Here is a 12,148-nt window from a genome sequence, read left to right as displayed (position 1 = left end):
CACTCTCTCCATTCACAGCACCCTCTTGCAGTTAGACGAGGGTGTTGCCCTTCAGGGTCTCGTTCCAAGCTCGTATTTTTCGCTTCCTCGGTCACATGGTCACATCACTTTCCGAACACTCTTGCGTTTAGGAAGTTTGTAAAGGTTTTCTCTTCTCTGTAAAGGTGTGTTGATGTCCATGTCAACACAAATGACTTATTAAAAAAAAGCATACCTTCATTTAAAAAAAATAAAAAATAAATAAAAAAACAGCACATTTAAACCTGCAGGTGGTGCTTTTATTTTCGTATTGGTCAGTAAACGTCACACCATCACCATGAAATTGAATTGATTCCAAATTTTCCATTTAAAAGTTGGTTATTTGGTCGTTGTTGTTTTTTTTTTACGCTCCCCGAAGTCGTGATTACACTTTTCTCCGCCGGCACATGAACGCAGCACGGGGAACAACCTCCCCTCCTCCTCCCCCCCCCCACCTTTCCCCCCGCCCCTAATCACCTCCCCCTCTCGTGACGTCACGCCAACGGCTATTTGCATGAAGTGTTTTCTGGCTGCAGCTCCAACTCGTCTGCAGCAGAGCGGAGTCTCTCTCTCCGAGGGGGGAAAGCGAGGGAAGAGGCGCAGTAAAAAAAAAAGAGAGAAGGAGGAGGTGGGGGGGGTGTCTTGTGTTTCACATCAGAGGAGCAGCAGGAGCACAACAACAACAAAAAAACAACACAAAAAAAAAAGGTGTCCGGTGACAGACAAAAAAAAAAAAAGACAAGAAGAGCCGCTTCTCTCGTGTCAGAAAATGGAGCTGCCCGCCGCGGGAGAGCACGTCTTTGCGGTGGAGAGCATCGAGAAGAAGCGCAGCAGAAAGGTTGGTGACCGGAGCCGCTGAAGGACGTTTTTACACGCATGCATTCATGAACCGGAGGCTGCTTTTTTTTTTTTTTATTCCTCTCACGGATTACAAGTTTTGAATTTCCCGTTAGATATTCTCCAGGATGACAGTGCAGAGTATTTAATTTTTTTTTTTTTTTTTTTTTTTTTTTTTTTTTTTAAAAAGTAACGTTGTTGTTTTTTTTTTGTATTTGTGCTCCTTCGCAGGGAAGGGTTGAGTATCTGGTCAAGTGGCGAGGATGGTCTCCAAGGTGAGTCAAAACCATCACGGCGGCACTCGTCATTCAAATGTTCCCAGCAGAAAGTGTGTACGGAGGGAGAATGTGTGCATTCTTGGGAGCGTGGGCGCGCAAACATGGGCGGTTGCGCGTTCCTGCTTTTGGGCGCTCGACGCGTCGGCCCCGATGATGGATGTGGTTTTACGATGTATGCAATCCCCAGCGTGCCAATTAGAGGAGGACGCGTCTATAATTGAACGCTGTGTCTATATATCTGGATCTGTGCGGTGTTATCTGACTCCTCCCCCTCTGTTGCCGTGCGTAAAAGTTATGATTTATTGCACGTGCGTTCGGCGGGGAGGACAAGTGTCTCAGCGTGTTGTTTACGCGCCTACACAGTCCTCGGGCCCTGTTGTCTGTTAACGTCAGCACACATCTGACAGGCCTGTTTGTTCTCTCTCCCCCCCCCCCCCCCCCCCCCCCCCCCCCCCCCCCCCCCCCCCCCCCCGTCTCCAGATACAACACATGGGAACCAGAGGAGAACATCCTGGACCCGAGGCTGCTCGACGCCTTCCAGGACAGGTGAGTTTTACAAAAAGAGACGCCTGACCAAACATTTCCACTTCTTGAATTGTATGTTTGTAGTTTGGAACACGAATCCCTGGTTGATTAAAAGGAAAATAAACTCTTTAAATAACGTGTCCTTCAGAGCACGGATTAAAGCGGTCGGAGGGTCGGGGGTTACCACAGCAAACTGTGCCACTTTGTTGAGCAGCTACTTGTTGTCACCTGATAGTTAGTCAAGTGTGAGCATCAGGTTATCAGGCTGAAGTCACCACGGCAACCATGCGCCATCTTCAACAGGAACACGGAAACCAATTGTAATTACTAATAAACCGAGATTATTGATCGTCCAAAATGTGTCAGCTCTGAAATTACTGAATAATCTAAATTGATTGAAAGTAAGAGACCGGAACCACCAACTGTCCCAAACATGTTTGAAGAGTGAAGTTGCAGTGTGCACGCTGGACACCTTTTAAAGCTCTCACTCGTGTGAGTCGCTTCCTGATTTGGTAAAAATGCAATTTGTGATGTCACAAATTCAGCTTGGGCGCACGTGCCTTTAACTTCTTCGTCCCTTCGGCGGACAAATGTGACAACAGGCTCAAATTTAGCCCAAACTTTGAGCTCGAGATGTAATTGTTATAAATAAGGAAAATTTACATTAAAAAAAAAAAGCCCAAAAAAACCCAAGTAAATATTTCAACCAGATTTACTTCCTACTTCCTTAGCTGCTTTGCTAATCGCTAAATAGCCTGATGAGTGACGGTGCAATTTGAATCGTGCGTTGGGTGTCTTTTCTCCCGGACCTCCCTCAGCAACCTTTCAGGCGCGGGTCACACGTTAAAGCAAAACATCGACACCCCCCCCCCCCCTCCTCCCCCCTCCACGTTCCTCCTCCCCCCCTCCCCCCTTCTGTTTTTGCAATTATCTCCATCCCTCTAAAGGGGGAGGGATTTTATTGAAACTAATTGCGCGTCTCTCCGGGGAGCCGAATCGTCTGAATGCCGGGGCTATGAAAATACACCGAGTCGTCATTGTAATTAGATGTGAGGGAAGGTGGGAGGGAAGGTGGGAGGCTGGGGGGAGGAATCTGACATCACTCCCGTCTGCGGTGTTGAGTTACAGCCTCGGAGAGACCGGAGGAAAGCTGAGGGAAAGTCGGCGAGGGGTTGGCCCGCGTCTCCGACTGTGAAAACGGACATTATTACTGGATATCGAGTTTTATTTAAGGAGGGACGAGCCTGGTTCAAAGCCAGCGTCGAGGTGGTGGACGTGCGACGCCGTGGAAGTGCTCCTTTTTTTCTTTTTCTTTTTTTTTTTAATCCGGAGCGTAACTCCCGACTTGCAGCGTGGGCTCGGCGTTTTCGAGCCTGAGGGAGGACACCCGTGACGTTGTGTTGCCATGCAACGGCGACTCATCCCTGCGAGACGGGTTTTCGCTGATTGGTTGCTGTTTTTCTCCTCTCCCGCAGGGAACGTCAGGAGCAGCTGATGGGATACCGCAAGAGAGGACCCAAACCCAAACACCTTCTGGTCCAGGTAAAAAAATAAAGATGACTGAAATTATGGATTATTAGTTATGATTAAGTTTTTGTTTTTTTTTTCATGCAGAAACTGCAGGAAGCGATGTAGGAAAGGTGTTTGATTTCTAAAATGAGGCAGATCTGCGAGGGAAATATTGGACGATAGACTTTCAGTCCCTGGAAATGTTGCGTCCTACATTTCCCATAATGCAACTCAAAGGATCTTTTGTTCTAACGTCCCTGTCTGGTAAACAGAGGATGAACTCGGCGCATCCAGTTTGTACCGGCAGCTTTCTCTTTTAAATTTGCTGCGTTTGAAGCCTGAGCTGAGAAAACATGGAAGATCAGAGGGGGATTCTCCCAAAAAAAAAAAATACCTCCGAGACGCAGAGCATATTAAACACGGGCTCCGTAGGACATCCCGTGATGAGATAACTGAGCTTCACGTGTACAAATCTGCAGCTCCCGAGCACCTAAAGTATCGCGCGCGCTTGATGATGTTTTTCACAGGAGGGCCGGGACTCCTGACCTCGCAGTTGTCGCTAAACGACTGCGAATCGTACATTTAGCGCATCAATCAGCGGCCCCCGCCGAAAGGCCCTTTTTTTCTTCCGTCCCAGGAGGGCGTCGGTGCTAACACACGGGACGAAGTCAACGCCGGGACACAAAGCGGCCGGGGACATTCCTCGGAGCTGAGGTCACAGCCGCAGGAGACACTTTGAAATGTCACCGGTGACTCAAAGAGCTGCCGGGGCGAGAGGGCCCCCCCCTCCCCCCCCCCCTCGCCTCCCCCCTCCTCCCCCCGCACGCATTCCAAAGCACGCTGGTCTTCGCCCGCAGCTCGTTGGGCCCCCCCGCGGAGGCTTTTTTGTTGTTCGCCTGACAAGGACACATGTGTAGATACTGTAGAGAGTTCACAATGAATCAAAAACTGCCTGCTTTATCTTTTTTTTCTTTTTTTTTTTCTTTTTTTAACAGCAAATCCTTTCGCGTAATGTCAAAGGAACTAATCACCGCCTTGTTCTCCAGGTCCCGTCCTTTGCCAGACGATCCAGTATCCTCGCCGACCTCCACGAGGCGTCCCTGGACGACGACGACGGCCGGCAGAAGTCCAGCCCCATCCAGATGCTCCGCCCCCAGGCCCAGCAGTACCAGCTGAACAGCAAGAAGCACCACCAGTACCAGCCGCTGTGCAGGGAGCGCGACGCCGAGCAGCAGCAGCAGCAGCAGCATCAGCAGCAGCAGCAGCAGGCCAACGGCAAGAAGTTCTACTACCAGCTCAACAGCAAGAAACACCACCACTACCAGCCGGACCTCAAGGTGCACGAGTTCCCCAAACCCCGAGACGTCAAAGCTCCAGAGCTGGGTAACAAGGGGTACAACCTGCCCCCGGTTCTGCAGCAGAAGTGGGTTCGGGACAAGGACTCTGGATGTCTGACCAAAGTGAAGGATATTACCATGGAGCTGAAGAAGCTTCCCGCCGACCTCAACGGCCTCAAAGAGCCGGAGAAGGTCAAACCCAAAGAGGACTCTTCGCCGCAGTCGAACGGCGTCAGCAGCAGCAAGCTAAAGATCGTGAAGAACAAAAACAAGAACGGGCGGATCGTTATCGTCATGAGCAAGTACATGGAGAACGGGATGCAGGCGGCTAAAATCAAAAACGACGGCGACTCAGAGACCGCCGACACGCCGCCGCAGAGGACGGACGCCATCGCGGAGAACCACCTGGAGAAGATGAAGCTCGTCAAGCAGCTCGGCCTCATGAACGGATTCGCAAAAAAGCCCAAAGACAAACCGAGCGTTCCCGGTTCTGGATTTAACGGAGAGTTCCCCAAAGAAAAGGAGCCGGCTCCCAAGACGGAGCCGACGGTGACGGAACAGGATAAACGTGTAGAGGTCAGAGGTCAGGGGCAGCTTCCCGCGGATCAGCCTTTACAGCTGACAACCAGACCTAATCTGCTCCCCCTGCCTTCTGACAGAGGAGATCCCTCGATGGGGGACAAAAGAGGAACGCAGGTCGGGTTTCAAGGACTGAAGAGACACCTTTCCGACACGGACGGAGGGCAACAGGCGGGCGGTAAGAGGTTTTTGAGTTGCAGGAGCATCAGCGCCCCCGACGCGGCGACTTCACCCGCGCAAAGCGGCGACCAAAACGGACACCGGAGCGACGTCGGGCCGCCGGACTGCGGGTACGCGGACCAAGAGGAGCCCATCGACTTGAGCGTCGTCAAGTCGAGGCCTCGCGCCGCGACCCGGCCGGAGACGAACGCGCAGGACGAAACGGAAACGGAAGCGCCAACGGAGACGCGGTCGGAAACGCGGCAGCCCGCGGAGGAGGCGAAACTCGACTCGCCGTCCGTTTCCGAGGCGAGAAAAGACGAGACTTTCCCGTCTTTCCAACCTTTCCTCGGGAATATCGTCATCACGGACATCACCACGAACTGCCTCACGGTCACGTTCAAGGAGTACGTCACGGCGTAACCGAGCGGGGGTCCCCCGCCGTGTGTGTAAACATGTACATGACATATATTTGTATTTTTGGATGCTTGAATGTACAAATTGAGTGTTTTTCTTTTTTGTATAGTTCAGATTTTAATTACGTTATTTGTATATTTCCTCTTCTACAAGCTCTACCTGTCCAGATTTTATCACATGCAGTGTCAGATCTCAGCAGTTTCCGACTAATTAATTTAATTAAAGATGCACTTAACTCTTGTAAAAAAAAAAAAAAAAAAATTACGTCACTTTTTCTATGGATGTACTTTGATTTCTAACACTCGGCTGTCAGATAATGTCCAACAATTGTCGGCTCTATGGAGAGTTTTGTAAGGCAGAAGAATTATATTGAATCATGGTTAATGACACTGTGTCTGCGAGTGTGTGTGTGCGTGTGCGTGCGTGTGCGTGTGTGTGTATGATTTAAAGGCGGATGTGTGCTGCTTGGACACAGTGTGCCATTAGGGCACGCTTTAACGAGCAGATAAAGAAACATGAAGCACCTTTCTGTCAATAAATAGGATTTGTGTCGTTGAAAAGGAAGGGGAGAGGCTTTTAAATGGAAAATTATTCATCATTAATCTTTGATATTTTGCTTCTGCTCACGTTATTTGTGTTGTTTTGGGGGTTTTTTTAAGAGTCACGCATCTTTAGATCCGACACTGAGCACAAGTCACCTCCGTGTAAACAGAAGGTAAACAAAAGCCGGGACTCCCATTCGTCAGTTTTGCAGCAGCTCAACGACAACTTTGATATCGCTATAATCTGCTAGTTAAACTGTGATCCATTCGATTGTTTCCGTTCCTTTGGGTGACCCCAACCCGTCCTGAGAGGGTCAGAGCAGTTAAGTCTGAGATCAAATGGGTTTGCCTTGACTTATTTCATAGCGGCGCTCATTTAAAAGTGTGTAAAAGCGCATCAGTTCTGCTCCCCGGTGTCACGCGGGTCCGTTGCAGCACCTCCGGACCCGAAGCGGCGCCGAGCTGCTCTTGTGAGAACGTCCGGCTGAAACTGAAGGCTTCCTATGATAACGTTTTGCAATAATAAAAAAAAAAAAAAAAAATGGTTTGCAAGTGAATGTGTTTGATGTGTTTCTTAGTCTCAGAAATTCTGTTTTTGTTTGTTTTATTTTGGAGTGCAAAAAAAAAAAAAAATCACTGTAGCTTGTTCCTGTTGCACTTTACTAGCACGCAAAGCAAAAGCGACCACCTTTTAAAATGTCCATGTGAAGAAAAATGAGCACAGAAAAGTGCAAATAAATAGGGGGGGGGGGTGCGAGGTTCTTTTACGCCTTCGTCTGAGCGACAGCCGTGTCAAACAAATGGGTTTGTTTTTTTTTAAGCTTTGATTTGGAGATGGAGACGGTGTCGGCCTCCTGAACGCTGCAGACTGGGAGCCGCTTCCACGGGAGGAGAGCTGGATCAGTGAAGGCCTCCATGCGTCCTGTTTCTCGTCCTGGAAACTCTCAAGAGCCACAAACAGGCCTGCGGTCCGAGAGCGCAGCGCTGAATGTAGGATGGGGGTTGATTGTTTTGCAAGTCAGGAGCAGAACCTCAAAAATGTGGTATCAGTTTTATTCAACGTCTCCCTTTCCAGCTAAACAAAAAAAAAAAAAACCTGACTGGTTCCTTAAATCAGAAGTGACCTCGGCTTCCCGCGAAGAGCCGAAAGGTTTGAACAGGAAGAGAACTGCTGCTGTAAAAGGTCATAAAGAGCTAAATGTGTGTGTGTGTGTGTGTGTGTGTGTAGGCTCTATTCATGTGTGTGTAGGCTCTATTCATGTGTGTGTAGGCTCTATTCATGTGTGTGTGTGTGTAGGCTTTATTCATGTGTGTGTGTGTGTGTGTGTGTAGGCTCTATTCGTGTGTGTGTGTGTTTTCAGATGAGCACCCATGTGCTGTGTTGCAGCTCCAGTTTCAGGCCTGACTCTTTTTTTTTTACACCCTACATGTAAGTTTTCATTCATTAGCATGAAATTCTCCATGAATTTTAAAGAAACAGTTTTGACTTTATCCCGTGATTAAAATGATTACATGTCTGAGCTTTGAGAAAGAAGGATCTCTTTTCTTTATTGGACGAAAACATCTCTGTCAAATTGTTCAAATAAAGCTTGAATCTGTCTCTGACTAATATACAGCTCGTAGTTTTGACCTGAGCAGCTGTTCCCTGTCAAGCGTTTCCTGAATAAATCCCGCTGACATGAGACTGATTTCTCCGCTTTGATCTGCAGGTTGAGCTGAAATAACGCACATGGAGATCATTTCCACGTTTCCACCGGTTTCCTACATTTCAGCCACGCGTGTAGTGGAGACAGCCGGTTGCTGCTCAGCTGAATAACCGAGGAGCTCCGTCCTCCCCAGCTTCATAAACCTTCAGTCTGTCTGTTAGGGATGATTGATACCCGCCCTTCTCTTGTCTGCAGAAACGGTGTCAGTCAGAGACAGAAATGGCAGAAGATGAAGAGGAGCAGCCTCCTCTTCCATTTCCTCCGCTGCAGCCCGCCAACTAACCTGCTTTCTGCGCGCGTCAACGTGGAGCCACGGCAGAGAAAATGGCTGTCCTCTCTCTCTCTCTCTCTCTCTCTCCCTCTCTCCCTCTTTCTCTCTTTCTCTCTCTCTCTCTCTCTCTCTCCCTCTTTCTCTCTTTCTCTCTCTCTTTCTCTTTCTCTTTCATTCTCTGTCATCCATCCACATTCTGTTCTCCCGCCTCGATTCCGCTGCAGCGGTGTTCCGGCTGAGAGAGGCTGCAGCGCGGGAAATCCCCCGCAGGACTTAAGACCAAGTCATTTCCTCACAACGTATCAAATCATTTGTTTCACCTTCATGAAAGAAAGAAAGAAAAAAAAAAAAAAACTTCTGGACTCCAAATAAGTTGATTATATTGTCCGATAATCGGAAGAAGTGCAGGAAGTGGTGTAAAAGATCTCCTCTTCCGGTCACCTGTCAGCTCAGGCTCGCTTTGCGCGTGCAGGACTGAATTAGAGCCCCTTTTAAATGATCTGACAGACGGCGAACTCACCGGGAAGTAGATGCATATTAATAGAGATCTTCTTTTAAAACACCGCCGCTTTTGCACGTCGGGAAAATTCAGAGCCAAACCCGTTTCCTCTCTCAGAGTCTCGGCTGGACTGCAGGTTTTTACGCGCAGATTCACAGATAATGTAGGTTTTACTTTCTAAACCGTGTTACTCAGTCCAAAGACAAATCGCTTCTCTTATATTTATTTCAAATCTATTTAGAAATGAGCTGAACACAAATACTTCTGCGAACCCAACAGAGTTCATGTATTTAGTCATACTTAATCAATTTTGTTAAAGAAAAAAGGAAAAAAAAAAAAGCACACAGCTGCTTACTTCTGTCACAAAACCACCACGTTGGTCAGTGTTTTCACCCTGAAATAAGGAGGAATAACAAACCGTCATTACTGTAAATCTACAACCACTTTTTTTTTTTTCCAGTTTATTTCAAACAAACGAAGTGACTCAACCCCAAATCATCCAGCAGTGACACATCAGACCGCACGACTCGTCACCGTAAAGACTCCGGTGCCATTTTGTGGTCACATGATTATCCAGGCATCTACAGTGAATTGGACTTGTGTGAATGGCTAGTGGGGGCGCGGCCGTGTCCACTTGCAGTTCACTGACTGATGACAGTCTGTGTGGAAGTTTTTCTTGAGGGAAGGGAGGACCGTGTGGAAGAAATCCCTGCGTAAAAACCGTCTGCAAATGAAGCCTGATTGATCCCCTGTGTGCGTCACCTGGCAATTATTACCTGTCAGTAAAATGAATAAAAGTTTCCAGGTTTTTTAAAAAAAAGAGAGGGGGGTGGGGGGGGGTATACCCTTTTAATTTGCCACACCTGAATTCTTCCACATCCAACCTGGAAAAATCTGATCAAACCTTCTGAATGAGGACACGTGACACCCTGACCCATCTCTGTCTTTCTCTGTTCCACATCTCTGTATTTTCCATACCGGTGCCTACGTGTCGTGGCCGGGTTTTTCCCTTTCGTTGCGCGCACCGGGAACCCGCGTCTTGCCCGGATACAAGCCAGCCAATGGTGTTTTAACGGCGGCGGCACTGCTGCACTGCAGGCGCGCCGAGACCAATCGCATCCAGAGTCTGAGGTGCGTCCATCTTCCCTTTCTGTCTGTGCGCGGAGAATTTGTGCACCGAAAACCACGACAGACTGCATCTATAAGCCCGTGATAGAAAGAACTAATACGCGTGGAGGCTTCTAAAGGCATTTGTGTGATTCTTTCCTGTAAAGATCTCGATGTGAACGTTATAATTCCTCTGTAATTCTTCATCAAATGTAAACTCTAATATTTGTTTTAGATGGGTGTAACATCCCTTTTTTTTTTTAAATGACTGTTCCTTCAGGGTCTCAGCTTGGAGGAAAACAGTGTTTTTTGGGAAATATTCCAGTCGTAATGTGCACCAATAACGAACAAACGGTGGTTTAATCTGATTTACCTGCGTCAGTCCGTCGTTTTTCTGTCTGTAAATGATTACATTTTAATTTCTATCAGCCTCCAGGAGTTTAATATGAATTCATTTTTGCTTTGAACAGAATCACGAGAAGAAAAACCGTTTAATTGGTGCATTCACGTCTAAATGAGGGAAATTCAAAGGTACATTCAGTCTGCAGTTACACACATTTATTATTAACGTGCACTCAACCAATTTACAACCACAAATAATCTGATTGGTTTATTAACTAAAATAGTGGTCAATGTAAAACAAAATCAGTACCTATCCTTTTAATTGCCATGGTCTCATATTTTATTTTGTATTTTTCATCTCAGTTGAATTTTTTTTTTATTTTAATGTGGACCAGAAATAAACGGCACGTGCGATTTCAGTGCAGTTAAAGTTAAAGTTCCCTGCCTTCTCTCCTCTGGAAGGACATTCAGATATGCGAGTTAACGTTGAATCGTATTGACCAACGTCAGCACAAATTTGTTGAAATTATGAAGCTATTTTATTTACAATGTTCTTAAACTCTATTCTGCAGTTTCTGTTCATAAAGCCAGTATTTTTCCACACAAAACAGAGGGGAGAAATGCAAATGTAACTTAAATGGACCGTTTTAAAAGATTGAGATTACATTTAAAATCAGTGTTACTCCGGTTAACCTGCATGTATTTACATGTTTGCAGTGGGTTCATAACATTCATTAAAGCATCAAGCTTTGGTCTTTTAAGGAAGAGTCGCTGATTTAACTGAGATATCCCTGATAATAATCTGAATTGTTAATTGATCTTTCTAAAAAAAAAAAAAAGGGTTTGATGGAACAATTTAATGCTCAAAATCAATGACCAGTAATACATGAAGAGTCTTTTCTTTCTTTTTTTTTTTAAATGGAATTAGTCCAATTTATTATTATTATTAGGATTAGTATTATTAGTAGTATTATTCACCTTTTATTTTTCATTTCAGCGTGATGTTTTGTTTTTGATTTTGCTCAGTCACTGGCCCATTCAAAAATATTCAAATTAATTTTGACTTGAGAATTTAAAACTGCCCTGTCGGCTTGCGTTTTGCAGACATTCAAATGGAATTTTGATTTATGAGACGCCAGACTCGTCATTGTGTCTAAAAAAAATAAAAATAAAACAAAAACCTAATTATTTAAAATATTATCTCGCCTAAAACTGGACTTCCTGCGACTAAAATAAAACTGACCTTTTTTTTTTTTTTTTTTCTTTTTTTTCTGGTGTTTACCTTTATTCCTTTGTGGATCGAGGCCTTAACAGAAGTCCATACAATTTACTGACGAATTTGCAGATCATTTCAGTTGAGTCACCTTGTCACCGGGAAGACAGAAAATCGGTTTATAAATCAGAGTCCAATCACAACGTTGTATATTCGTGTTTTAAACGGACTAATGGAGATGACGGACAACATGTTTGGACCATTTTCATAATGCAGGAGGGGGGGGGGGACAAACAACGATTAAACACTGCAGATCTCTTCATATGTCAACTGATTTTTTTTTTTATTTCCACATAATGACAGTCATTTAACCGGCAAAAGGTTTATTTATTTTTTTTAAAGTTGTACAGTTAATTATCCATTCCTCTAGCCTCTTAAAAACGAATGAGATGCATTTGATTTAAATGCTTAACCTGACGCGGAGATTATTTTAAACAGCAAATATGGTAAGGCATTTAAAAAGCAATTAAAACTACGCACGACTCAAAACTTTTCCTTCATGGGGCGTTTGGATGGAATAATATGAACAGAAAAATCCCTTTACTTGACAAAAAAAAAAAAAAAAAAGCGCAGTAATCTTATAGACACCACAAGGACAAACATATATTAGTACTCATTTCACACATTGTTGTTGTCTTTTATGGACAAATATTGTGCAATAACCTCCGTCCAAGACACTTTATTGCATCGGCAGATAAAATAGGTTTCGTTGCTGGTTCAACTAAATGAAAATAGCAGGTCTCATTGTT

The 12,148-nt window shown here is 45.6% G+C and overlaps 1 protein-coding gene across 2 annotated transcripts; it reads left to right on the top strand.

Annotated features, from left to right (window-relative positions):
* Positions 1 to 564: 564 nt before the first annotated feature.
* LOC138209192 (E3 SUMO-protein ligase CBX4-like) lies at positions 565 to 7,718 on the top strand. 2 transcript variants are annotated; one of them, XR_011179144.1, is made up of 6 exons: positions 565 to 856; positions 1,087 to 1,130; positions 1,614 to 1,679; positions 3,134 to 3,200; positions 4,214 to 7,498; positions 7,534 to 7,718. XR_011179144.1 is itself a non-coding variant. In XM_069167595.1 (5 exons), exons 1-5 carry the CDS (start codon positions 788 to 790, stop codon positions 5,663 to 5,665), a joined length of 1,698 nt encoding a protein of 565 aa, XP_069023696.1. In that variant the 5' UTR covers positions 565 to 787; the 3' UTR covers positions 5,666 to 7,718. The 2 variants fall into 2 exon arrangements, 1 of the variants encoding a protein (XP_069023696.1); XM_069167595.1 differs by having other exon boundaries at positions 4,214 to 7,718.
* Positions 7,719 to 12,148: the final 4,430 nt, after the last annotated feature.

This window comes from Embiotoca jacksoni, unplaced genomic scaffold (genome assembly GCF_022577435.1).
Source record: "Embiotoca jacksoni isolate LCO1_2020_lvr unplaced genomic scaffold, fEmbJac1.0.p SCAF_4, whole genome shotgun sequence".
Classification (NCBI taxonomy): Eukaryota; Metazoa; Chordata; class Actinopteri; family Embiotocidae; genus Embiotoca; species Embiotoca jacksoni.
Note: the sequence above shows the minus strand (reverse complement) of the source record. Positions and strands in the feature narration are given on the sequence as shown.

Excerpts from the sequence above, each read along its gene's own strand:
- LOC138209192 (XM_069167595.1), top strand. The coding sequence starts at position 788 with ATGGAGCTGCCCGCCGCGGGAGAGCACGTCTTTGCGGTGGAGAGCATC. Across the intron at positions 857-1,086 it reads AGAAGAAGCGCAGCAGAAAG|GGAAGGGTTGAGTATCTGGT; the intron begins GTTGGTGACCGG and ends GCTCCTTCGCAG. Across the intron at positions 3,201-4,213 it reads CCAAACACCTTCTGGTCCAG|GTCCCGTCCTTTGCCAGACG; the intron begins GTAAAAAAATAA and ends CTTGTTCTCCAG.